This window comes from Furipterus horrens, unplaced genomic scaffold (genome assembly GCF_987537825.1).
Source record: "Furipterus horrens unplaced genomic scaffold, mFurHor1.1.pri manual_scaffold_2, whole genome shotgun sequence".
Classification (NCBI taxonomy): domain Eukaryota; kingdom Metazoa; phylum Chordata; class Mammalia; order Chiroptera; family Furipteridae; genus Furipterus; species Furipterus horrens.
The window spans coordinates 141,571,660-141,598,857 of NW_028327172.1; the positions used below are offsets into that span (position 1 = coordinate 141,571,660).

A 27,198-nucleotide genomic window follows, 5' to 3' on the forward strand; every position below is an offset into this window, starting at 1 on the left:
AGATAGCTAGGGAAAAAAAAATCTCCTTCTGCCCTGGCCGGGTAGTTCATTGGTTGGAGCATCAACCAGCTATGCCAAGGTTGCGGGTTCGATTTCTGGTCAGGGCACATACAGAAGGCAGCCAATAAATGCATAAATAAGTGGAACAACAAATTGATGTTTCGCTCTCTTTCTCCCTTCCTCTAAGTCAATAAATTTTTTAAAAAATTTTAAATCTTCTTATAAAGTTGCATTTGTAGATGACTTTTGAGACCCTCATCCAGCACTCTCCAGTGTGATTGTGTTGCGCATGTAGCTGAAAAGGGGCCTCTTTGTGAGGGTCCCACTTGGCCACTCTTCCTCCTACTTTCCTGATCACCCCTCCATCCAAGCCTCATGGCAACTTCTTTTTCTGCCTATTGTTTAAATACTCATGATTCCTGCGGCTCTGTCCTAGCCCATATTCTTGTCACTCTTAACCTGAAATCCACCAACTATCTATACTATAAGTCCACAGGTGAATCTGAGGAAGAGAGTTCAGAACCTCCACCTCCTGAATAGCACTAAGCACCGACACAGACAGGCACGGACATTTCTTCTAGGAAGAAGGTCAGCAATATATAATGATTTTGGGTGGAGTCTCTGACCCAACCCCCAGTTCAGAGCCTGCTCTCTGCTCTCTCTCAGACCTTTTCATTCTGTCCTTTAGCTCCTCCCTCCCCTTGATGAAAACTACACTGAAATCTTCTCCCAGATGTGCCCCTTAAATCAAGACCCCCATGGCCAAACACTTTCTGATAGTCTCGCCTTGAAGCCTCACAGTGCTTCAAACTTAATACATCCCGAAATGAACAGACACATCACCTTTCCCCCAAATCCACTGCTCCTCTTGTGATTCCTGTTTCAGTAAACATGCATCCAGCTGCCCAAGCCAGAAAGCAGGGAGTCAACCTGATTCCTCTCTCCCATTTCTAATAAATTGCCACATCTTATTGACTCCAGGGGCTGAAGTACCTGGGGAACCCAGCCCCTTCTTCAGCCCCTTAGCACGAGGATGAAATGTATTAGGGCTTACAAGGACAGACTGCTTCTGGAGCCATACTGCTTAGGTCTGCTCCCTATCAACATGTGCCTTTGGGTCCGTCACTTAACCCCTCTGTGCCCGAGTTCTTTTCATCTTCAAAATGCAGATAATAATAATATCTTCATCACTTTTGTGTGGAGTGCTTACCTAATGGTAAAAAATAAAAGGCTTTGAATACATATTAAAAGCACAGAGTGACGCCTGGCCCTTCGTAAGTATTTGGTAAGTGTTTGTACATTTTAGGATTCGGCCAGGTCACCCTCCTTTCTGTCCTAGATCGTTACAACAGCCCCCTAAGTTACCTTTGACTCTCTTGGCCTCGTTGCCCAAGCCATCATTCTAAAAGGCAGTTCTGGCCATTGTACCTTTCAATGGATTTTCATCATTCTTAAGGTGAAGTCCAAGATCCTAAGATGCATTTATTGTTAAAATCAAGTTTAAATCTCTTACAAGGCCATCCAAAATCTGTCTCCTACTTACTGCCTCGCTTTTTCTCCTGCCATGTGCTTACCCACACTCTGCCCTCTGATCATACATAAATCCTTTTTTCCCCTCTTTGAGCGCACATCCCCTTCCCTCTGGGCGATGGGACACACTGTTCTTCCTGCTTTGTTCTCAGGTCACCTATGCCCTTCTTTTCCATTGCTGTCAGGTAGGTGGCTACTCCCCTTTCAGAGATTGTTTCCTCTGTGCTCACTTAATGACTCAACATTCCTCTCTTCCAGGTTGGGTAACTAATGGTGTGTTTCTGTTCTTTTAAGGACTTGCCTTACAAATTAAAGCATGCATCTTTATTTATTTATTTATTACTAAGCTTTAAAAAAAAAGATTTTATTTATTTACTTACTTTTAGAGAGAGGGGAAGGGAGGGAGAAAAAGAGGGAGAGAAACATCAATGTGTGGTTGCCTCTCGTGTGCCCCCAACTGGGGAACTGGCCTGCAACCCAGGCATTTGCTCTGACTAGGAAGTGAGCCGGCAACCTTTTGGTTTGCAAGCCGGTGCTCAATCCACTGGGCCACACCAGCCACGGCTAAAGCATGCATATTTATTAAAGCCTATATTTTATAAAACCTCTAAGACAATACTATAAGAATCTTCCTTTACTCACTCAAGGCATACATTATTTTTGTCTGGTATTTTAACTTATACTATATATATATATCTTAAGGCCTATCAGACATTACTATTTCATGCAATCAATGTCCATTTACACTTGTTCAAATATTTACCACTATTTACCACTGTCTTTATTTTTCATTTCTTCTGACATCTCACATCTTCCATCTGGGATCATTTACTTTCTGCCCAAAGTATTTCCTTTAAAATCTTATTCAGAGATTATCTTCTAGTGACAAACTTATTTTTACTTGTCTGAAAATGTCTTTAGTTTACCCTGTGCCTTAAAAGTTGTTTTTAAACCTGACTGGTTGGGTCACTTGGTTGGAGTGTCGTCCTGTACACCAAAAGCTTGCAGGTTCAATCACTGGTCAGGGTCATAGGGGACACCACCGATCGATGTTTCCCTCTTAGATTGATGTTTCTCTCTCTCTCTCTCTCTAAAATAAATTTTTTTTAAATCTTAAGGTGAGGATTAAAAAAAAAGTTGTTTTGAGAATTCTAAGTTACCTATTTTCCTTTTAACACTTGAAGATGTCATTATACTCTCTTCTAGCTTTTTACATTTTTGTCTTATTGCTATTCCTTCCAATAGTCCATCCCCACTTCCTCACTGCCTGGCTACTTTGAATATTTTTCTTTTTCTTTCTGTTCCTGTTTTGCAGTTTTATTATAATGCATCTATATGTAGATTTCTTTCTTTTTAAACTACTTTTCTTGGAACTCATCAGGCATCTTTTATCTCTGGACTGGTATCATGCTTCAGTTCTGGACAGTCTGAGTGTTTGCGTCATAAAGATTGTCTCTCCTTGATTCCTTCTCTCCTCTCCTCTGGAACACAAGTCAAATAAATGCCTCTGGTGGTTTTCTCTTGAGGGGAGAGTCAATATTATTTTTACATGAAGATACCTCCAATGTTGAGAAATGACTCAGGAAATGTCTGTTAAATAAATTTGAGTGTTGGGTAACATTTTAATCTTCCTAAGTATAATTAACCACAAAATGTGCTAGTCAAAAATGAACTGACATCAGAGAGATGGGTTTTATGGGTTTTACCTATTTCAGTTGGAAAGAATAGGAGGAATTTAGCCTAACTATATTGAAGCTTTGTAGCCTTTGGTTATAAACACTGAAAATGTATTTATGTCCCAGCTGACTGCCTATTTTCCTTGCTAGAAGTAGACATCTTTCTCTGTATTTTATATCATTGCCTAAGAAGGACTTACTTCTTACACAAAGTCAGTGAAATCCTAATGAGTCATCCAGGTGGTATTTCTGAGGGTTTATGATGGCTCTGGGCCATTATTACTAAAAGTTTCTGCCAGACAGATTCCCACCTTCTGTGAACTCTCTTCCTCTATTTAAGCAAGTCTTCTGATCACTCCCAGTGCCCTGCTCTGTGCTCTAAGGACTGTGGTAGGTTGGGGGATCTGCCTGGGCTCCCAGGCACAGTTGTGAGATTCACAGCTGAGTACTGAGACATGATGACTTCTTGGGATTCAAGGAGCTCTTAGGGTATGAAGAGCTAAAAGCCTTTACAAATGGCAGAATTTTGCTAATTATTTTATTCTCTTTTCTGAATGTTTGCAGCTCACAAAAGTGGAAATCTGGCACAGTAGTGAAGTCTTTCTTAGATTTGCTAGCTCTTCCTTAAGATTAAAAAATATATAAATATGTAGGAAACCAAAACATTCATATTTTAAAAACAAACTTTTCCCTCCTAGTCCAATTTTCTTCCCTGCAACATTTTTAGTTGCTAGAGTTTAGAAATATTGCACCTTTTCTTTTTGTGTATTAGCTGGAGGTTCAGTTAATGGAAGCCCTTAGTGGTAATCAAATGTGACTGAAGCATGAGGCTCCTCGCGCTTGGATTACATCAGTTATCCACTTCTTTTTAAAATAGAGGTTGGAGCAGTAAATGCAGTCAACAGAATTTATAAAAGAAATCTGGTCACTCTTCTGTGTGTGCAGACTGATCAGAGGTTTTCCCCCCAAGAGGCACTGAATATGGCATTGGCCAACAAGTTGCCGAGACCAGCGATTCTACACCATCTGACAACACGGAAAATAGAGACAAAGCTGGGACAGCCAGGTACGTCATTCTGTGTACAGCCTAGTTCTTCCCAATGCCGGGTGCTTTGACAGTCTGCCTTTTTAAGGTCCCCTTGTTAGATTCAAAGGGGCCTCACACAGATGCCTCACACAGATGCCTCACACAGATTTGGTGTCTATTGCTCCTAGTGCAAGGTATTGTAAATGCCAGTAGTCACTCACTTTGTAAATGCTATTGAATTGGTAGTGATTTTAAAGTACACTTTTAAATCCAAGACTTGGCTGAAGCATTTGTGCGGTTGAGGAAAGTTGAAGGTGAGGTTCAGTTTACACACCGAAGTGGAGAAGAGGTTCTTCTCCCTGACTCTTAAGTGCACGGCTTTCCAAATGCGTTCTCCACGTCCTGCCACCTAGTGGTCCACTTGCATATTGATGCTGAGAATATGGGAAAGGGGTTGAGTAGGGAAGTAGCTTTCAGTATTCACAAGATTTGCATTCTAATTCCTGATTTGTCGCTAACTGGTTGGGTGAGCTTGGGCAAGTAATTTACGTCTCTGTGTCTCAGTTTCCACTGTCAAATAAGTTATAATAGGTAACATTTACTTTTGCTTGGTGTGTACCTAAAACTATGCTAAGCATTTTTGATATATTTAATCCAGATGTAGGGAAGACACTATTATTATCCTCATTTTACAGACGAGGACATTGAGACTTTAAAGCACACGAGTCATTTGCCTAATGTCACATTGACAGGGGTGTAGTCAGGATTTGAACCCAGGCGTCTGTTTCCATCGTCTTTTTCACTCGGTTGTAATAGTGTATTAAATGATTTTTCTGATCACTTTTAACTCTAAAGTTTTAGAATTCTACCATGTACCCTAAAAATAAAGAGAAGGTAAAGAAAAAACAAGTTCAGGCAGAAGGCTTCTACCCTGAAGGTTGGCTGCCCTTGGCATGGCAGGTTTTATTGGTCTTTGATTCTTTCTCTCAATGGAGAGAAGAGGTTGGGTGGATGAGAAGAGAGGGAAGAACCTAAGAGTGAGAGCAGTTCTCTGAACTGCTCGGACTCAGCAGCAATGCACATTGCCCTCCCAAGGCTCTACGTTTGCACGCAGTCTTGGCACAGGTTCACGGTGAGGTGTAAGCGTCCCATTACAATGGGTTCTGAGGACCCACTGAGACTGACACCACTCTGAACAAGTGAAAGGCAGCTCCTACCACCATCCCCACCCCAAAGGAAGATGGTTTTACTTTGAAACTAATGATCAAAAGTTCTTCGCCTAATTTTGTATTTATAACTTTATATACGCTTCTACTCCTGCAAACTGCATGGCTTCGTTTCGGGTACTGCAAAACCTGTACCCACTCCTGTTCTAACACATTTTTGGATTATTAGAATGCAAATAATTTAAGTAGATTGAAGTAGGGCTTCTTACTTTAAAAGTATGACTTGTCTGAAGAAATGTTGAAATCAAGTAATTAATCTAGAGTTTTCAATAGTCAAAAAGAATTGAGGTTCAGAAAAGCCTCCATTTGCTATGTTTTATGTTTTTACCAAATTGTGGTCGCCTCTACTGAAGGTTTTGGTGCTCTTTGAAAAATAACTCCAGCAGTTTTATAAGAAAATGGTAGAGAAATTCTCATTTAGGGCTGATCAATAAGTTTGTTGAATATAGGGTTGCTTGGTGGGAACATAGCTCCAAGTACGAATGTTTTTCTTCAAAAGAAAAAATTAAAATTAGTCCTTTTTTTGTTTTTAATTTTAAATTAGCAATTAACATAAGTGCCCAGATAGAAACAAGGAGTTTTTCTTCAAATATTGTCATTCCCCCACAAAATTTTTTTCTTGTGCTTATGTTTGTGTAGTCTCTCATATTATTAGTGTCCTCTAAATTATTTTATTATGAAAAGCCAAGTCCTCTTTAGAGAAAACATGTTACCCTGAAAAGATCTCAATCAGTATTAGTTTTAAATGCTTATAAAGATCATTTCACAAACTGGTACTTTTTTTAAGAAGAGGCAAAACATTTCATCATTATACTAGGGATGATGGCCTTGTTTTGGAAAGATTACATATTTTCATAAACAATTTAATTATCCATTTGAAAACTTTATAGAACATATTTAAATCATAGAGAACAAAATATATAGATATAGGATTCATTTTTAAAACAGAAATATCCTAATACTATGTGAGTGAATACTTGGATCTTGGGTTGAAATTTTCAGTGACAACATTATATGCAGATACAAAAGTTATATTTACCTAATTCTTCAAAGGGAGTGAAAATTATGTGTTCTGAAAACTTGCAGATGATTTGCAAAGGGCTCCAGTGGTCATGAAGACTGTTCAGATAAACTGTTTAGATAAAACTATTTCTTAAATTGTGAAAGGGCAATTTCTGAATTAACATTTTTATCACTTTAAATGTGCATATTAAATGTACTTACTATATGTTATATATAAATACTTGACTAGTTCACCTACATCCCTAAAAGTTTACATAATCAGTTGTCAAAAATAAACCATAAAATCCTTTTCTAGGAGGGCACTTTCTTATTGGAAAAATTGGCACTTTACAGTTGAACATATTCTCCTTATAACTAAGAGTTTTCATTAAAACACATCTAATTCAGCTTGAACACATTAATTGATAATGTAATGTTAAAGATATTTTTATTTTTCCCCAGGAATGAAAAAGTGGTGAACTGCTCATATTCAAAGCCTGGTGCAATTTTTAGGCTGATTTGCTTTCCCTGGGCAGCAAGTGGCTCCATTTATTTTGCCAAATGGGGCAAAAAGATGCCTGATTCAGTGGAAGGTATGTTAACTTTTACCTCCATCTAGGCAATTTATAAAGTCAGCTGACACACACATAGGAATTTGAAGCATAATAAAGATTTTCCATACTGGAAGGTAAATAACAATAGTCATTCAAGATTGCATTCTAGCGCTGGCCGGTGTGACTCAGCTGGTTGGAGCATTGTCACATAACCAAAAAGTTGTAGGTTCTATTCCTAGTCAGGGTGCTGATCCCAGGTCCAGGTGCATAGGGGAGGCAACCAATCAACGTTTCTCTTTTGCATTGATGTTTTTCTGCCCCTCTTCCTTTCTCTCTAAAAGCAATGAAAAAATGTCCTTGGGTGAGGATAAAAAAAAGATTGCATTCTAATAATGTGATTTTTATATTTCTAAAAATATTATGTTATCCTTATTTTGTTATTATTAGAACTAGAAGAACTTTTTAGGAAATGGCATTCTAACCCTGCACTTGTATTTAATGTAATTATTGATATGGTTAAATTGAATCTCCCATCTTACAATTGTTTTCGATTTGTCCCATCTGTGATTTGTTCCATTTTGCCTGTTTACTTTTTTTTAATGAAAATAATATTAAGAACATTTTCTGTGTACCTCCTCTATCGCCTTTTTAGCATGTTTCTAGTTGTTTAAGTGGTTGCTCCAGAATTTACAATATACATCTTTCACTTATCACCGTCTATCTTCAGATAACATTATTCTTGGTTAAACTTATCCCTAAGCATTTTATTGTTTTTGATGCTATTGTAAATGGACTTGTTTTCTTAATACCTTTTGTGGATATACATTGTTAATCTACAGAAACACAACAGATTTTTGTATGTAAATTTTGTATCTTGCAACTTTACTGAACTTATTAGTTCTAACCATTTTTTTTATGGATTCTTTAACGTTTTCTCAATATAAAATCATGTCTTCTGCAAAGAGACATTTTTACTTCTTTCTTTCTGATTTCAATGCCTTTTATTTCTTTATCCTGCCTAATTGCTCTGGCTAGGACTCCAGTACTATGTTGAATAGCAATAATGAGAGGGGGCATCCTTGTCTTACTCCTGATCTTAGATGAAAAACTTTCAGTTTTACCGTTTAGTATTGAGTTAGCTGTGGCCTCGTCCTATATGGCCTTTATTACGTTGAAGTACGTTCCTTCTAGATATACCGAATTTGTTGTGAGTAGAGTCTTTCTAATGAAAGGAAGTCACATGCTTTTTATTCATCTATTGAGACGATAACACGATATTTATCTCTGATTCTGTTAAAGTTATGTGTATATGTCAAACCATCATTGCACCCCAGGCCAGCGATAAATCTCCCTTGGTCCAGTGTGTGTTCTTTTTAACACACCGTTCTATTTTGTGTAACATTTAAGAATCTTAAAATGCATGCTTCCATTTTCACTCCTGTCCTTTCGCTATTGCTGTCATACATTTTACTTCTACAGTAAACTTTGGTTATTTTTGCTTTGAATAGTTATATTTTTAAATGTTTAAATGAAAAAACATCTTCTATATTTGTCCATGTTTCTTTAATTTTTAGCACTTTCTTCCTTTGTATAGTCTGAGTTTTAGCGTGAAGGAAACATTTTGTAGTGCATGTCTGCTGGCAGCAAGTTCTCTCAGGAGACTGAAATTTTCTATATTTTTGCTGTCACATTTGAAAACTATGTAATCTGGATATGCAATTCTAGGCTTTTTCATCATTATAAAGATGACATAGCATTGTTCTCTGACTTGTGTTGTTTTCTATAAATCAGTAATGTTTACTATCTTTATATGTAATTGTCTTCTTTCCTCTAGCTGATTTTATTACTTAAAAAAAGCTCTGGAGAGTTTGAGTAGCATTGATATTATGTCCTGTGAATGTTTAGAAGAATTTTCCTAGACAATCATCTAGGCCTAGTACCTTTTTTCCCCTTAATCCTCACCTGAGGAAATGCTCATTGATTTAAGAGAGAGGGGAAGGGAGGGAGAGAAACATCAACGTGAGAGAGAAACATCAATAGGCTGCCTCTTGTACAGAGACCAAACCTACAACCTCGGCATGTACCCTGACAGGTAATCAAATCTGGGACCTTCCAGTTTACAGGAAGATGCTCCAACCAACTGACCCACACTGAACAGGGTTAGGACTAGTGCTTTTTTTGCAAGAATACTTCAACAACTTGTATTTCTTCTATAAAAATTAACTATTTAAATTTTCTATTTTTCCTGGAGTCAATTTTGATAAACTGTATTTTTTTTAAATTACACAAATCACATGTAAATTTTCAAATATATTGCATAGAGTATTGCCCTACAGTCTCCTTTGATTTTCAAAAGTTTCCCTGAGTTAAAGGGTTACTTCCTCTTATTTTGTACTTTTTCACGTTCTCCTTTTCTTAAATTGTTAGCGTTTTGCTTATTTTACTGAAATTTTATCAAAGACCTGCAATTTTTACTTATTAGTCCTACTATTTCCTGTTTTTACCACATTAATTTTTAATATTCATTATTTCTTTCATTCTACTTTTTTCTATTTTATTTATTCTTTTGCTATAATTGTGAGTTAAGATATTGAATGCATTTATTTTCCTTTTTTTCATTTTGGCATACTATGTAAGACTATAAATTTTCCTCTGATCACTGCTTTTACTGTACCTCATAGATGCTAATATAAATAGTTAAAATCATTTTGAAAATTTCAATAACTTCATTTTATATTTCCCTTTTGACCTAAGACTTAACAGAGAATTTTTTAAAAATCAGTTACAAGAACTTTTAAAAATATATTGTTTATATTTATGATTTTTAGTTTTATTGCTTTCAGAGACTAGTATCTGTTTTATTTTTACTCTGTGGACCTTTTAGTGATTTTCTGTGTGCCTATAAGTATGATCAATTTTCATGAATGTTCCATGACAGCTGAAAAGAACAGGGCATTTTTTATTTCAGAGAGCAAAATTCAACATACATTATACCCATATGGCCTGCCTTGTTGATAGGTTTATCTTTCCTGTCCACTTGTCAGCACTTGAACTGAGTAGTATGTGAAGTCTCCTCTCCATCATTAATATTTTTCATGTTAAATTCTGAGATTTTTCTAAGGTAGATAATTTAATTCAATTTAAATTAAAACTAAAAACTTATTTTAAGCAGAGACAAGTGATGTCATGGTATTAAATACTTAAAAGGATAGGCAATTTGAAATCAGCTCTAACTTGAATGAGTTTATATCCCTATAGTTTTAGGATTACTGTATTTAAACGGAAATCTATATTACAAAATGATAAGCGATTTTATCAGGATAAAATCAGCAATTTTCCCAGGGAACTGCTTTTTCTATAAAAGCAAATCATTTAGCTAAGAAATAGCAGGCATGTACAGGAGAGAAAAGGGAGCAGTAAAGGGAGGATAACAGACCTTCCTGTTTCTTTTATAATGCCATTGTATTCAATTAAAAATATAATACTTGACTATTATGGGTCAGTTTCCCCAGCATATGGTTCTTTCAATACATAGCTTCATATTTTATTTCAGAGAAATTTGTGTGGATTATAATTTCAAATAGTACTTCTTTTTGAGTGTTTTATTTTGTTTAGCTTTCTTGAGAGTCTCCATTTATTCTTCTGTTAGATTTTTTTTCCTGCTTTTTATGATTATTACCTTCTTTTGGGATTTTTTCCACTCTTTCTTTTCCTTTCCCTAGCTCTTTTATTCCTGTCCTCTGTATCCACTTAAATCCTTTTTTGAAGTCATTTTTATCTTTTTATTCAATTTTATTTCTGTCGGCTCTTTTTGTAATTGTTTGTCTATTTATATTCAAAATTTCAAATTGTAAGTTACAGTATTCTTTCTTTTTTAAAGATTTTAGTTATTTATTTTTTAAAGAGAGGGGAACGGAGGGAGAGAGGGAGAGAAACATTGAGGTGAGAGAGAAACATCAGTTGGTTGCCCCTCACACACTTCCAACCAGGGACCTGGCCTGCAACCCAGGCATGTGCCCTGACTGGAACTGAATCAGGGAACTTTTGGTTTGCAGGAGGATGTCCAACCCACTGAACCATGCCAGTCAGGGCTACAGTGTTCTTTCACTTAAGTAATTACTTTTTTTTAAAGTATATTTTATTTATTATGTTGTTACAGTAGTCCCATTTTTTCCTCCTTTGCTCCCCTCAGCCCAGTATCCCCATTCCCTCTAGTAATCTCACCCCACTTAGTTCATGTCCATGGGTCGTGCATATAAGTTTTTTGGCTTCACCCTTTCCTATATTATTCTTACCTTCCCCTTGTCTATTTTGTACCAACCGATTATGCTTCTTAATACCTGCACTATTTCCCCATTTCTCCTCCTTCCCCTTCCCGGCTGATAACTCTCCAAATGATCCCCATACCTATGGTTCTGTTCCTATTCTGGTTTGCTTAGTTGGATTTTGTTTTTATTTTTTAGATTCAGTTGTTGATAGTTGTGAGTTTATTGTCATTTTAGCGTTCATAGTCTTGATCTTCTTTTTCTTAAATAAGTCCCTTTAACATTTCAAATAATAATGGCTTTGTGATGATGAACTCTTTTAGCTTTACTTTGTCTGGGAAGCACTTCATCTGCCCTTCCATTCTAAATGATAGTTTTTCTGGATAGAGTAATCTTGGTTGTAGGTCCTTGCTTTTCATCACATTGAATACTGCTTGCCAGTCCCTTCTTGCCTGCAAAGTTTCTTTTGAGAAATCAGCCAACAGTCTTATAGGCACCCCTTTGTAGGTAACTCTCTGCTTTTCTCTTGCTGCTTTTAAGATTCTCTCTTTATCTTTCACCTTTGGCATTTTAATTATGATGTGTCTTGGTGTGGTCCTCTTTGGGTCTAGCTTGTTTTGGACTCTCTGTGCTTCCTGGACTTGTATGTCTATTTCCTTTGCCAAATTTGGCAAGTTTTCTTCTATTATTTTTTCACATAAGCTTTCAATTTCTTGCTCTTCCTCTTCTCCTTCTGGAACTCCTATGATTTGGATGTTGGGAGGTTTAAAGTTGTCCCAGAGGTTCCTAAGCCTCTCCTCATTTTTTTTCAATTCTTGTTTCCTCATTCTGTACTGGTTGACTTTTTTTCCCTCCTTATGTTCCAAATTATTGATTTAAACCCCGGTTTCCTTCCCTTCATCATTGGTTTCATGTGGTTTCCTTTGTTTCATTTAGCATAGCCTTCACTTTTTCCCTTATGTTTTGCTGTAATCAAGCATATCTGTCAAGCTGTGAGCATCTTTAACACTAGTATTTTGAATTTTGCATCTGTTAGGTTGGCTATCTCTTTGTCACTTAGTTCTGTCACTGGAACCTTGATCCATTCCCCCTTTTTGGACCATATTTCTCTGTCTTCTCATCTTGACAGGCTCCTGTGTTTGTTTGCCTCTCTGTCTTAGGTAGAGCTGTCATACCTGTTACATTGTAAGGGGCAGAGCCTTAGGTATTATCAGTACAGGGCAACCTGTTTCACCACATTGTGGCACTGTATATGGGGGAGGGGTCTGAGAGGGAACAATGCCACTTGCTCAGCACTCATCCCTTTTCCAGGCACTTCTCCCACTTCTGTATGAGGCTGGCACCTCTCTAGCTATTGCCCTGGCTGTAATTCCCAGAGTGGGTGGGTCTGCAGATGTTCTAGGACCATGGGGGCCCGTTAAACAAGAGGACTCTGCTGAGAGACCAACTGTTTCTTCCTCCACCCCAACCCCGACTGGTTTGCCAGTCAGAAGCAATGAGGCTTGATTTTCCCTGGTGCTGGGACTATCAGCTGTGCAGTCTGGTGAGGAGTTGGGAACGTTCCCCAGGTATCCCTCCAAACTTTTTGAAATGTGTAACTGCTTTCTGCCAGCCTGCCACTGCTGCCACTGCTGCCACCACCACACTGTGTCCTCTCCACCCCAGCTCCACCCCTCCTACCTGTCTGGATGAGTATTTCTTCTTTATATCTTTGTTTGTTGGACTTCCATGCAGCTTGATTTTCTGGAACTTCTGGTTGTCTCTAGTTTTGAGGTAGTTATATTCCTTCTTAGTTGTGGAGGGAGACCCAGCGTGTCTGGCTAGGCCTTCATCTTGGCCGGAAATCTCCATTTATGTAATTTCTTGTTTGATTAAATTTAATTCATGTTGGAGTGTTGCTTTGTTCTATTCTGCTTAGTGAGTTTTTTATAAAGCATTTTCATAAGCTGTAAATGTTTAATTTATACGTTCTATATTCTGAATGTTACATTTATTTCTGTTTATGATGAAGCATGCTAGATATTCCTCCTCACTATTCAGCAAAACTCTATGCAGTAACACGTAGGACCAACGTGTTTTATTGCTTACTGTTTCTTGGCTCAGGAGTGCCCTCATCTGTTGCTATGTTGAAGTGCAGTTTTTAAAAAATTAATGACACCTTGTTTGTATGGTTGGGGATTCTATATTCTTCTGACTCTTTGATATTACCATGTCTCTTATCTTCATCCCTTCCTTATTTTGCCATCAGATCTCCAGGAGACATTGCCCCTTTCCAAGGTCTCCCCTGGAAGTGCTGCCTTACTAAAACTGCATCTCTCTGTTACTTTATGCCTCTTCCTTTCTACTCTCCAGTCACCAGTTCTCTGATAGCAGGTCTCAAAAAAAAAAAAAAAAGAAAGAAAAAAGAAAAGAAAAATCCATTCATTGGAAGAAGAGAGCCCTGTTATTAATACATTAATATATTTTTAGAAGTTATTGGAAGTACTTTCATATAAGATTTTCATAAACAGCTGATGGTTCAATATAGACAATTAAAGTCTGCTCTTCTTAAATAATAAAGTATTACAACTGAATAACATTTAAGTCTCCATGCACTCCCTTCCCAATTGTATTCGCTCTCTCCTTTTGGCTTCTTCAAATACTTACCTAAATAATATATATTATTATTTAAAATTTATCTGCCTTTATATAAATTTATCATATTATAAACATTCCTCTGAAACTTGCTGTTTTCTCCTAAATTTATTTTTTAAGATTTATCATGTGACTATGTGTATCTCTACTTCAGATTTTAACTATTGTATATAGTATTCCACTGTGTGACTATAACACAATTTATGTATGTGTCCTCTTTACAGGCATTAAAGTCAGTTTTATTCTTTCTCTTATTAGTAATGCTTCTATGAGCTGTCTTATATATGTCTTCTTGCATACATGTGTGAGAAAGCCTATATCTAAGAGTGGAATTTCTGGATGGTAATGTATGAATGCCTTCAACTATATGAAATATTGCCAAATTGTTCTCCAAAGGAATTGCAATGAATTATACTGGCAAAGAAGTATAAAATTTGTATTACTCTAGATCCTTGACAATACTGTTATTTTTAAATTTTTTGATTTGTTGAAAATCTGTGCATGAAATTACCCTTTTAGTTTTTCCAGTTTTATTGGAATATAAATGAAATTTAACATTATATAAGTCGAAGGTGAACATTATGATTATATATAAATATATCAAAATGATTACCACAAAAAGTTTAATTGACACCAACCACCTCACATAATTACATTTTTTTGCTGTGATAACTTTTCAGAACTACACTCTTAGCAACTTTCAAATACACAATATAGCACTCTTAACTATAGTCACCATGCTGTACATTAAAACACAGAACTTATTATAATAATCAAAACAGTATGGTACTGGCGTAAAAACAGACACATAAACCAATGGAACAGAATCAAGAGCTCAGAAATAAAACTATGCATATCCCATCAACTAATATCTGACAAGGGAGACAAGAATATTCAATGGAGAAAAGACATTCTCTTCAATAAATAGTGCTGGGAAAATTGGATATTTACATGCAAAAGAATGAAACTAGACCCCTATCTTACACTAACAAAAATTTACTTAAAGTAGATTAAAAACTTAAATGTAAGAACTGAAATTGTAGAACTCCTAGAAGAAAATATAGAAAAAATTCCTTGCCATTGGTCTTGGTGATGATTTTTTTATATGACACTCAAAGAACAAGGAACAAAAGAAAAATAAACAAGGGGAACTACATCAAACTAAACAAATCTTTTGCACAACAAGTGAAATCATTAACAAAATGAAAAAACAACTTGCTGAATGGGAGAAAATATTTGTAAACCACCAATCTAATAAGGGGTTAATATCCAAAATATATAAGAAATTCATACAAATAAAGAGCAACAACAACAACAAAAAAAAAACCCCAAACAATTCAGTTAAAAAATAGAAAAAGGAAAATAAACAAACAGAAAAAAAGAAAATGCAAATTAAAACCACAATGGGATACCACCTTACACCTGTTGGAATGGACATCAATCATCAAAAAGGCAAGAGATTAACAAATATTGATGAAGATGTGAAAAAAGGGGAAGCTTTGTGTACTGTTGGTGGGATTGTAAATTGGTACAGCAACTATGGAAAACAGTATGGGGGTTCCTTTAAAAACTTAAAAATAGATTTACCATATATGAGTATGATCCAGCAGTCCCACTTCTGGGGATATATCCAAAGGGAACAAAATCGTGACCTCAGATAATTATACTCTAGTGTTCATTGCAGCATTCCTTCCAAACAGCAAAGTAATGGAAACAACCTAAGTCTCCATCAACAGATAAGTGAATAAAGAAAATGGAATATTTTTCAACCATGAAAAGACAATTCTGCCATCTTTGACAACATGGATGCACCTTGAGAGCATTATGCTAAGTGAAGTAAGTCAAAGACAAATACAATATAGTCTCACTTATATGTGGAATCCAAAAATCCAACTCCAGTACCCCTGTGAGCTGTTTTTTTCAGCTTCATTTTCCCCAGATTATCAAGATAATATAAGCTTAGTCTTCAAATTTGCATAAATGCAAGGCTTTGATTTAAAAAATATATATAAGGGCAAACTTTTCCCCCTTTCAGAGGCAAGGTAAACGCAGAAAGTTGTTGTCTCCATTTGCCATTAGGAACCCCACCCCCACCCCCCCCGCCCCACCAGTCTACTTTTCAGTGAGGTTAGAGCTCAGAGGTTCTGGGCCTTATTTGGAGGACTCCGTTCTAAGTCACGCATGAAAACTGATGTTTTCCTGACATAGGCAGCAGGCGTCAGAGTAACCATTCCATCAGCACATGCTCACTAGCTGAATTTCCAGTTCCCTCTTTTTATTCTAGGTATTCCCTTTCACTGAGCTAAACTATGCATCTAATTATAGGTATGCTTCATCTAGTATTTTTAGGTATTTTGTAGTTGGAGAGTATTTTTCAGATATTTAGGCTGCTGTATTTTATGCTATTGTTTTTTCTCAGCACATTGTAAATCTCTCATGTCACTAGATTTTACTGTTATTAGTCACTCCTCATTTCTTTGCAGTGATTCACATCATGCTAACATAAGCTCCTTTACAATATCCCAGTACCACACTCGCTGTCCCCGTGCATTCATTAGTGTTTCTCCATCTCCAGTGCCCTCCACACGGCTTGCCCGGAGAGGAAGTCGATCTGAAGAATCTTTTGCCGCTGACATCCACCACGCGGTTGGTGAAACTGTGTTCTCCTGCCAGTCACCCAGGATAAACCATTTGCATTTTTTAGCCACAGGTATTTAAAATCTGTTTAAAAAGGCATTTCTTCAATCACAAGTCATTGGTTAATGTTGTTCTTTGCATTTGTGAGATGTGTACCTTTTGTATTACACTGCTTCATCTCTGCTTGAAGGAGTGCTTGGTTAAATGTGGTTATAGCTGCTCTCAGACAAGAAAGTCAGACGGAAAGACATTGTACAACAGGGATCAGAAAGAGGTAAATGGCATTTTTTGTGATGAATTGTTCAGATCCAGGGCTCCTTGTGGCATCTTCTCTTTGGAAAATAGTCCCAGGTTGTTGAATAATTATGACTAGTCACAACTCTTACAATTGGCTAGTTTGTATAGTAATTGTACCTTCAGGCAAAAAACCAGGACATGTAAAATCAAGATTATAACAGTAACCTATATTTCCATTATTTTTAACTTTAAACATTATATAAATAGTATGTGCTAGGTTGTATAATTTTAAGGTTATAACGTGAATCCTGGAGTTTTGACTGCCTCTTAGTCAGTTTGACCTGGAACAAATGTCTTTGGTTTTTTAATCAGTTTCCTTCTCTTTAAAGGTGAAATGATAGTAGTACTTTCTTTTGAGGATTAAATGAACAATGATCATAAATTATGTAGTAAGGAATCACTAAATTTTAGCTACTGTATTATATAATATTTATGGATATGCTCAGCCAAAAAATAAAAAGTATCAATCATCCTAGTAAGTACTTTATAATTCTGATGTGGTTCCATAGTATTTTTACATGTAAGGTCCTGTTTTACATCTTTTCCTGACTTGCTTTCAATAGTGCTGTGGGGGTCACATTGCTTCATGACTTGTTTCCTCAATCTCTCTTTGTGAACATAGTACTACTTCTATATTTTTCTGTTATAAAAACATTCAGTGAACATTCTTCTAGAAATTTAGTATACATCTCATAAGTTTCTTAGGATAAATTTCCAGAATTTAGGTTAAATGTATGCCCATTGTTAAAGCTCTTTATATGTATTTCCAAATTACCTGCAATTTACACTCCATCAGCAATGAACATGGGACTGAGTTTCCCTTTTTTCTCCTAAGATACTTACCAAAAAAGTCTCTGGCAGTATTGTCTACAAATATATCTAATGACCACAGTAGTTCACAAACTTTTGGTCACAGTACTGCTTTAATACTTTTACAAAGCATTGAGGACCTCAGAGAACATTTGCTTAAGTGTGATACACTGTCAATATTCACTACATTAGAAATTAAGACTTCTGGTCAGAATGACAGCACAGGTAAACAGGGCTCACCTCCTCACACAATCACATTAAAACTGCAACTAAAATATAGAACAACCATCACTCAGAACTGTCAGAAATGGAGTTGAATGGAAGTCTGACAAATATGGAATCAAAGAAACCACATTCACCCAGACAGGTAGGAGGGACACAGATGCGGAATGGGCCAGCCTCACACCCACATGTGGTGGATAAAATTTCAGGAGGGATATCTTGGGAGCCAGGAATCTCAGCCTCACACCAGGCCCCCAGCTGAGGGTTCTGGTGCCATGAAGATAAGTCCCCACAACTTCTGGTTGTAAAAACAAGCAGGAATTGAGTCGGTGGAAGAAACCACTGCAGCCCCAAGCAGTTCCTCTTAAAGAACCCACACACAGACTACCTACTCAGACTCTCTCCCTCTGAGCTCCAGCAGTGAGGGAGCAGCTGGAAAGGCACCAGTGACATACAGGGAGAAACTGAAGTATCTGGCATCAAGGCAAGCAGAGGCCATTGCCCCTTTTCTAGGCCCTCCCCTGACAGAGCCAGGAAGCTCGTTCCATATCTGAGACTCCATCAACCTGGATAACACTGTTTGTCCTACCCTGGAGATCACCAGAGCCTCCGCCCGACCCAATTTATGTGCCCATCCAAGCTGCTTTTTCATATGACTGACTGGTCTAGGCTCCTGCTTCACAGCTTCCTAAATCCTTTCAAACAAGCAACAGCTGGCCTCAGTGAGCCCCCAGCCCCTGTACCTCTTGCTAAGTGGCCCCAGGCCCAGTACTAGTAGAAGCCAGCCTAGATTCACAGTTTGGCTTTCCCTGGGACTCTCCAAGTCCAGCACAAGTAGCAGTCATCTCAGATTGCTTTATAGCTCAGGCAGGGTGACCCTGGGAAAAACACAGGTGGGGGCTGACCTTGGCCTGCATCATCCGGGAAACCCAAGGGCCAGCACACCCAGCGGACAGCTACAGACCATGTTGGAGCACCACCACCCTGCTCCTGCACAGCTGATCTTCCAAGGTGGGGGAGGTTGGTGGTCAGTGGTCATAGCCAGTCCTTGAAGCTGACAGTTTGGGGGTAAATCCTTCCCATTGACCTCCCAACAGCAATCAAGGTTCAGCTACAAGAGGAGGGAGTACTCAGGTCATACAAAGGGTGTACCTTGAGGACACAGCTTGGGTGATAGGGGAGGCTGTGCCACTGGACCCTAGAGGACACCCACTACATTAGACCACACTACCAAGGCAGAATAGCCATGGGGAGATAAAGTATAGGATAGGAAATGGAGTAACCAGAGAACCTATGTACCCTTGAACATGAACAATGGTGTGGGGATTGCCTAAGGGAGTGAGGGGTGCTGGGGACAAAGGGGAAAAAATTGGGACAACTCTAATAGCATAATCAAGAAAGTATAATTAAAAAAAGAAATTAAAACCAAAATTTTAAATGTATTTAACTTATCTTAAAATATTATTAATAAACCCATTATGTGTTGACATAATATGTTTTTAAGTAAAAGACTATCTCCCCGCAAAAGTAGTGAGAGGCGTGCCCTTGTTTTACACTTTTCCATATCTGTTTAATGTCTGGCTGCATAGAAGGCAGATGGAGTCTCACATCTGCTTCTGCATTCAAACTATTGCAACATCCCCTGTCACACAACCTCTGGAAAACTAACCATGCACTCAGGAAAGAATGAGAGTAAAAACGGCATATAACATTTGATATTACCATGAAAATAGCTTTAGCCTCACAGACCACCTGAAAAGGTGTCAGGAATTCCCAGGGGACCCCAGACCATACATTGAGGACTAGTAATAGATACTATCAAAGACATAACAATAGAGTTCTGAAATAAAAGAGAAAATGAAATTTAAATAAATTTCAAGACATTGTGGAAAGAAGTACTAAGTCTTAGACTGAATTATGTAGGATATCTAAAAATCCTTTTTAAAACATCCTCACCCAAGGACATGCTTCTTGATTTTAGAGGGAGGGAGAGAAACACTAATGTGAGAGAGAAATATTACATCTATCGGGCACCCAGACCAGGAACCGAACCTCGCAACCCAGAATGTTCCCTGACTGGTAATGAAACCCACGACCCTTTGGCTTAAAAGACAATGCTCCAACCAACTGGGCCACACTGGCTAGGACTTAAAACAGTTTTTATTCGCATATAAATCTTTGACAGTATACTCTCCATAACTACATTTATTCAACTAACTTATGTTTTTCTTTGCCTATGCCATCATCATTGCGGTGTTTATGATCCTTGGTCTTACTAACTTTCAGTGGATTACCATGACTTTATTGAACAGTTATTATCATGTTTTCTTTCCCAAATTTAGTATGGGGTCCTGTATTGCTTTTATGACTGCACTACACCTAAAAGAAAAACATAAGCCAGAACCAATGCATGTATTTTTGTCAAGTACACCTGCTCCTCATGTAAGTAATTTCGGGTTTTTTAAGGGTGGGTGGTGGAGGGAAATGGGAGGTGGGGTAGGAACTCATGTTGTTATTTCCCTATCTGGTAAATTCTGGTCCATGAGGAGACAATGGTGGGGATCCTATTGGCTAACAGAAAGACCCTCAAATCTCTTCCAACATCATCTCTCCTCTTCTCTGAAGTGCACCTTATCTGTGTCTTGGTCAGAGCTTGCTATGTCCCTGATATCTTCAAGGTAAATTGACCAAAAGTGTTTATTCTTCACTCTGGGTCAGCTGGGAACTTAATCAACTTTCAGCTAAGAAACTGGATCCGAGCCAGGAAGGAACACTTGAAATCTCCAAAGGGGAAAGTGGCATCTACCTTTCCGAACCACTCTTGCTTTTAATGTCACTGCTGCTGTTCCTGCTGCACACGCTCATGCCCTTTGCTCTCCCTTCCCATCCAAAGAAAGACCCTGATGGCCATTTTGGTGGCAGGATGACACTAGAATTACTAGTGCAGAGGACCTTGTTCTCCCTGCTTTTAAAAAGAAATGTCTCCCCCCGAAACCTGTAGATAAAGAAGTCCACTTCTGAACCTTGACTTAATGACATTTCCTTTAGTTGGGGAGCTTTCAGTTTATGGACAAGGGTGTTATATGAAATATTAGACTATATTATTAAGGCCAGGTCTTGCCATCTTGAAGATAGAGAACCGTCAAATGAACATCTTCACTCTCTCCTTTTGGAACTTGGGGGTACGCGCATGGATTTTCTTAATGACAAGGAAATTTATGAACAATATATTCCCATTGTGAGGGCAGGTGCAGGCATTTTTACAAATGACATGTAACTGAGATAAGTAATCTTTTAAAAATAATTATCTATAGAAAAATGTAGATTGGCAGTTCTCTGAGACTGCTTATACAATACAGGAAGACAGCATTTTAAGAGCAATCTTTTTATTGGCTTAGAATGGAACCTGGGTACAAAAATTGTATCAATGTAAGATAAAAAGAACATATTTTTGTTTAAAAGATGTGTGTGTATGTGTAGTTCAAGATACATGTTTTATCATATATCATATTTGTTGAATAAATTAATGCCAAAGCATTCTCATCTTCGAGGGGTCAGCAGGAGCAGATCCCTACATTTTGAGCTGTGTGTAGAGGTGCGCGAGGGCAGGAAGGAGTGTTTGCTTTTTTGTTAATTTTGTTTCAGGCTCATTTAGCTCCATGGCACCTGACCATTGCTCTGTCTTGTGAGATGTGTGTGCTACTGCCCAATTCTTTTGGTAGGACTGAAGCCCTCACATTCTGTTAAGCCTCCCAATAAAGTAAACCTACCAAATGGCTCTTCCTAGTCTAATGTCCCCATAGCAGTGACTGCTGGGCCAGCCTTTGACCCTTAGTCACCATTAGAGTCTGTCATGCATTTGTCCCAGTTTGCCTGGGTATTGTCTCCACCGTGTACACTCCTAGAAGGCAGATGCTTGGGTCCGTGTTTCTTTTATTTCCTCCACAAAGGCTGGGCAGTGTGTGACAAGATGTTTACACAAATAGCTACAAAAAGTGGAAGCTCCTTGAAGCACCTTGAAACCAGAGGCAATCCTGCTCACCTATGGCATGTCCCTCCATTCACTGTCCATCTCCAATCTGCTGCTAAGTCCACCAGCTGCCCCCTGGGTGACCCAAGCCAATCACCTTTTACCATTTCTGTCCCAACCATCTTTGCCCAAGCATGATCCTCACAGGGATAAGTTGTCTGTGTTGCTGGCTTAGCACAGAGTCAGAATCAAAGAAACACCAGTCTGACCTCACCCCCCAAAAATGGAAAAGTAATTCAAGTACCTGTGAACTCTCAGTGAGTATAGGCAAAAGCCTCACACAATGGTTAAACATGCTGTCTGTAGATTCTGCTTACCAGGATCAAAACCCTCTGCCTGTGGCTTACTAACTGGGCGATTCAGAGCCTGTTGCTCAAACAGTCTGTGTCAGAAGACAGGATCAGAAAAACTCCCTCCAGGTGTTGTGGTGAGGACTAAATGAGGTCAGGCTGGCAACTGACTAACCACCACAATTTTTAAAAACAAAACACAAGCAACAATTTACTAGCAAAGGCTGTTGTGTGGTGTTGTTAACATTTGTTAGTAGAGCCTCAGGGTGTTGATGGTGGGTTACATTCAACAACAGCCCACCCTAGAAACTGAAATAGAGAGGCTTATACTCACGGGTCCTGGAGGAGGTCCATGGCACGCTGGGAGGCTACCAGAGAGGTTGGGTCAGGGTGCAGGCGGAGAGTGCAGCAGGACCCGGGACACCTAGTGTCTGTGGGTGGGGGCCTTCGAGGTTTCTGTGCTAAGGCCAGATCAGTCAATTCATACCAAAAAATGTGAGTTTTGGTAAGCTTCATAGGGGTCTTGTCTAAGGGACACATGAGGGGAAGGCCAGGGGAGGGAGGAGAGACTGTTTCTCACAAGGGCTGCTGGGGGAGTTGGGTTAGGGACTTACCCTTACTTGTGACTCTGCTGCTGTCATCTAGGACATGCACCCACAGGAGGGCCAGAGTCAGTTCAAGCTGCTCACAAGCTGCTTGGCCACAGTGTAGATGCTGAGGTGGCGTTTGTCTGTAGAAGCTTACCTAAATTCTCAACAGCTCTCTGAAGAAATCTCTCCAACATGAAAATAAAAGAGAAATCACTCACAGGGATGTTGCCGTCATACAATATAGAAAACCTTCTTAACGCTCTCCCCTTCTCCCCAGTGAATCAGAGTGCAATAGCCCAAGCTATTGGCTTCCTCTCTCCAGATTCCAAAAATTCTTCCCCAAACTCTGCTCTCTCGAGTCTTCTCCCCTCTTCACTCCCGCTCCTTCCATGCTCTCAGCCTGTTCTCCCTGCTGGTCTCTGTGGTTCTCAGTCTTTTCCAGTTTAAATAAAACCAGGCCTACAGAACATCCCTCAGTCCTCTCTGCTTTCATCACCACCAAGTCTCGGAGCCTGGTGGCCAAGACAGAAATCTGTGACAGGTGAGAAAGCCTGACTGCTCCTGACTCACGCAAGAGGTCCTCCTCTCCGGCCTGGCCATGTGTGCTGTTCTCTACTCTCCTCATGGAGCCCCAGTTACACACGTGTTAGGCTGCTGGAGTTTGTCCCATGGCTCTGGGGTGATCTGCCTTCCTAAACTGTTTTTTCTTTGCAATTCAGTTTGGATAATTCCTATTGACCATCTTCAGGTTCACTGATTCTTTCCTCAACTGTATCCAGTCTACTGATGAGCTTGTCAAAGGAATTCCTCAGTTGGGTTGCTGTTTGTTCAGACAACTTCCATTTGACTCTTTCTTGTAGTTTTCACTTCTCTAATGAATTTCCCCATTTACCCATGCATGTGGCCCTTTTCCACAAAGTGCTTTGACATCTCAAAAATAGGTATTTAAAGTCCCTGTCTGATAGTTTCAACATCTGGGGCTTATCTGGTCTGAGTCTTTTGGTTGCTTTGCCTCTTGACAATGGAGTTGTTTCTTGAGATATATATATATATATTTGAAAGCCAGATATGCATGAAGCAGAGATTGCAGTATGTATTTTTTACACCTGGATTTGAGCATATCTCACCTGCTGCCAGGCCATCAGTATGGGAAGTTGAGTCAATCTAGACTGGAAATTACCTGCGACTGGCTTTTGTTGTTACTATGGTCACTTCTGGGCAATGGCAGCTTCCAAGTCCCCTGTGTTCCTATGTTCTCAGCATCGACACTGGGGCACTAGAGAATTTTCCTCAATGTTTCAGTCTTTCCTGTGCCTTATAAAACGGTCTCTCTCCACAGACAGCTGTTGCTTGTTGCTCAATGTGTGGGATCAGCCTCTGGGGTAAGAGGGGGAGTTCTTGGATGTCCTAGTGCACCTGGGTCTTGTGGGTGGGACTCTCCAAGCATGCCTGCCCCGTCTCCCTGTGGTTGGTCTTATGCAGAGGTTCCTGCCCCACCCCAGAAGCAGAAATTTTGATATAGGTGTGAGCCCAACACCTCTTCCCACTCCTTCCCCAAGGGTAGAGGGTTAATGCTTCCATCTGCTGCAGCCATGGGTCCTTGCCTGCAGGCGAGTGAAAGTGTCTGATGCCCCTCCTCCAGCTGCTTGAGGCTTTTGCTTAGTAGGAAATAAGGGCCTCGGCAGGGAACAGGGTTCTGTGCCCGTTTTATGGCCACAGCCAATATCCTACTGCACGGCCTCCTGCCTTGTTCTCAATCTTTCTTGTGAACCCCTAGTGGAGGCCCATGGAAAAGAGCCTGCAAGCAGTATGACGTGCATCTGACAGTACCCCCCCGCCCACCCCACCCACCTTTGGTCTGGAGCACTTTAACATGTTACCTGATTTCTTCTTCCTCGAATGTCCAGCAGACACATCGTCCTCCTGTGCTTTCTGTACATGAGCCAGTCTGCATGCCCCAACCCTCCTCAGAGGTGCTGACTCTCCTTGGAATTTGGTTTCTAGTTTGACTTGCAAGCTCAGCTCTCTGATGAGCTGAAGAAAACTTGTGATCTTGTAGTTTGTTGAGCTCTTTTTCTCATCATCTGGCTGAGAGTGGCACTCCTGGTTTTATGCATTCTGGACAAAAGTGGGAATTCTTGCCTGGACTATTGAAAGAGCCACAAACCCTGTGCCCACCTCCAGTCCAGTCCAGTCCAGTCCAGTCCCACATTATACCTAGAGGTACAAAAATCAAGTTTGGTCCTGACACACTTGCCTTAAATCCTTTTGGTAGCTTCCTTTCATTCTAAGGATGACCTAAGCCCTCCATGAGGCCTAGACTTGGCCCTTACCTACCTCTTTTACCTTAATTTGCCCAAATTCCCCCTTTGCTCTCAGAAAGCCACTGGTTTGTGTTCACTATCTCCCCTTTGCCCAGTTTTGTCCTATTCATTCAGATCTCAGATTCAACTCTTTTTCCCCAGGGAGACTTTGCTTGATGCTACCTCACCCCCAAATGTCATGTGTTCACAGGTCCTCCTGAACTCTAGTTGTCTGATTATTTCATTATGTCTGTCTCCCCAGCCAGTCTCTAAGTTGCAGGAGGAGAGAGACAGTGCTTATCCACGGGTTTTTGGTGGCTAACACACCAGCCAGCACCTAACTCGATAAATGTATGTTGCTGTTGTGATTAAACTGAGAATGGGTGGAACCAACTCCGGGGACCTGCTTGCATGAACCTGCTTCTGTTCTGTTGGTTGCAACCATCTCTGGACCATGGAGAGCTGGTTATTTCTGGAAATCGCCTTTAAAGGGACTAGTTGTAACCAGCCTCAACCTGAGTGGGCCTGGGGGCCCAAGTGCCATCGTTCTAGAAATCAGATGATCTTGGAAAATGGCCTGGACCACAGATGGTTTCACATGTAGAAGTACAGCTGGTAAAAAATGTTTGGATTTCTGGAAATAACAAAAAAGAAAGACGCGAGGACACACCATGTTTTATTCAAGTGACTCTAGTAACAGGAAAAAAAATCCCTGGAAAAGTTATGAACCAGTTCTTATCTGTTTACAGCTTTAATGCACCTTCTGAGGCCATTCTGTCTTGTGACTTAACATGCTTTGTTGGATCTGAAGGTATAGTAAAGGATATAGAAGGTGAAATGACTTTGATATTTTTTAGTATTTTATTGAGACATTTGTTTGATAGTGTTTCAGCTACCAGAAGTAGAAATGAGTAGAAAATGGGCCCGGGTTTTCTATAACATAAATGGAGAGATGTCAGCTCTGTGCACCATGAGAGAACTCAGGTAATACTACTGTATACTGATAGGTCTTAGAGAAATAAAAAATACAGGACTTATAGAACATGAGACCTTGAAAGTAACTCTGCCCCTGGTGTCAGATCTTCAAAAGGTAATACCTGGAAGTAAATCTTTTGTTGTTTTTGGTATCATTTGTTATTCAATTTATACTTTTGTTTATTTTTAGCCTGGGAAAATGTAACCAGAAGTTTTGATATTCATGTGTATCCAGGAAATCACTTTTATCTCAAGGAACCTTCAAATGAAACCTTCATCAAGAATTACATAGCCAAGTGTCTAAAACTATTGACACTTACCTAATTTTAGATATTTTTTCTTTTGGTCCTGACAAAGTCAAAGTGATTATATGATACTCTTTTTTAACTTTTCAGAAGTAGCTCATTAGTTTTACCCAGAAATTGGAAAGTGTACATTTGCTACTGTCAGGTGATCTGTTATATATAAATGTATTTCTCCATGGAGGATTTATGTGCCTGGGGACAAAAGACAAATGGGTCAAGCGTATTTCTAGAGGGGGTCCTTTGTCTTTGTCTTAGAATCTCATTTGAGTCTCATCTGTGGCAAGTCTGTCAACAAAGTTTCTGCTCGGTAAATAATCCATTTTTCCCCCTTCAATTATTTAAACTGTGAAATGACAGATAGGGGACATGCTTGAAATTAAATTATTGTTTTATCTACACACGGGGGTTCAAAGCTTGATCTAATCTTTTGAAATATAAGGTCATCCCACTTAATAAGGAAATGTAACCTACTGCTTGGTTAAAACAAGAGAGTCCTAAGCAATCAATGCTGTCTGCTCTGCTAAACCCTCAGAGCACCTGTAAGCCCTGGCCCTCTTCCGATGGGTTCCTTCTACATCGATTGCCCGTTGGCTCTGGGTGGCCCTGCTGCTGTGCTGGCAGTGACTGGCTTTGGCCCAGGGGAGTCCTCCCATGGACAGCCGATCTAGAATCTGGCTCTTGGCATATGGAGTGGCCAAGTATATAGACGCCATGTCCCATAGGCTACCTCAGCCTTGCTCTGTGACCACTTGATTTTGATATGGGGAGGAAGCAGAACAGCTGGAAACAAACAGAAGCTAAAAGGAAAAATGCAGAAATAGGGAA

The 27,198-nt window shown here is 39.3% G+C and overlaps 1 protein-coding gene across 1 annotated transcript; it reads left to right on the forward strand.

Annotated features, from left to right (window-relative positions):
- Positions 1–1,689: 1,689 nt before the first annotated feature.
- Positions 1,690–26,392, forward strand: OLAH (oleoyl-ACP hydrolase). Its single transcript, XM_090267365.1, is given in 9 exon segments — positions 1,690–1,715; positions 4,177–4,272; positions 6,924–7,054; positions 16,490–16,573; positions 16,576–16,624; positions 20,223–20,322; positions 20,990–21,153; positions 25,843–25,925; positions 26,259–26,392. Coding segments are annotated over 9 exon segments (867 nt in total).
- Positions 26,393–27,198: the final 806 nt, after the last annotated feature.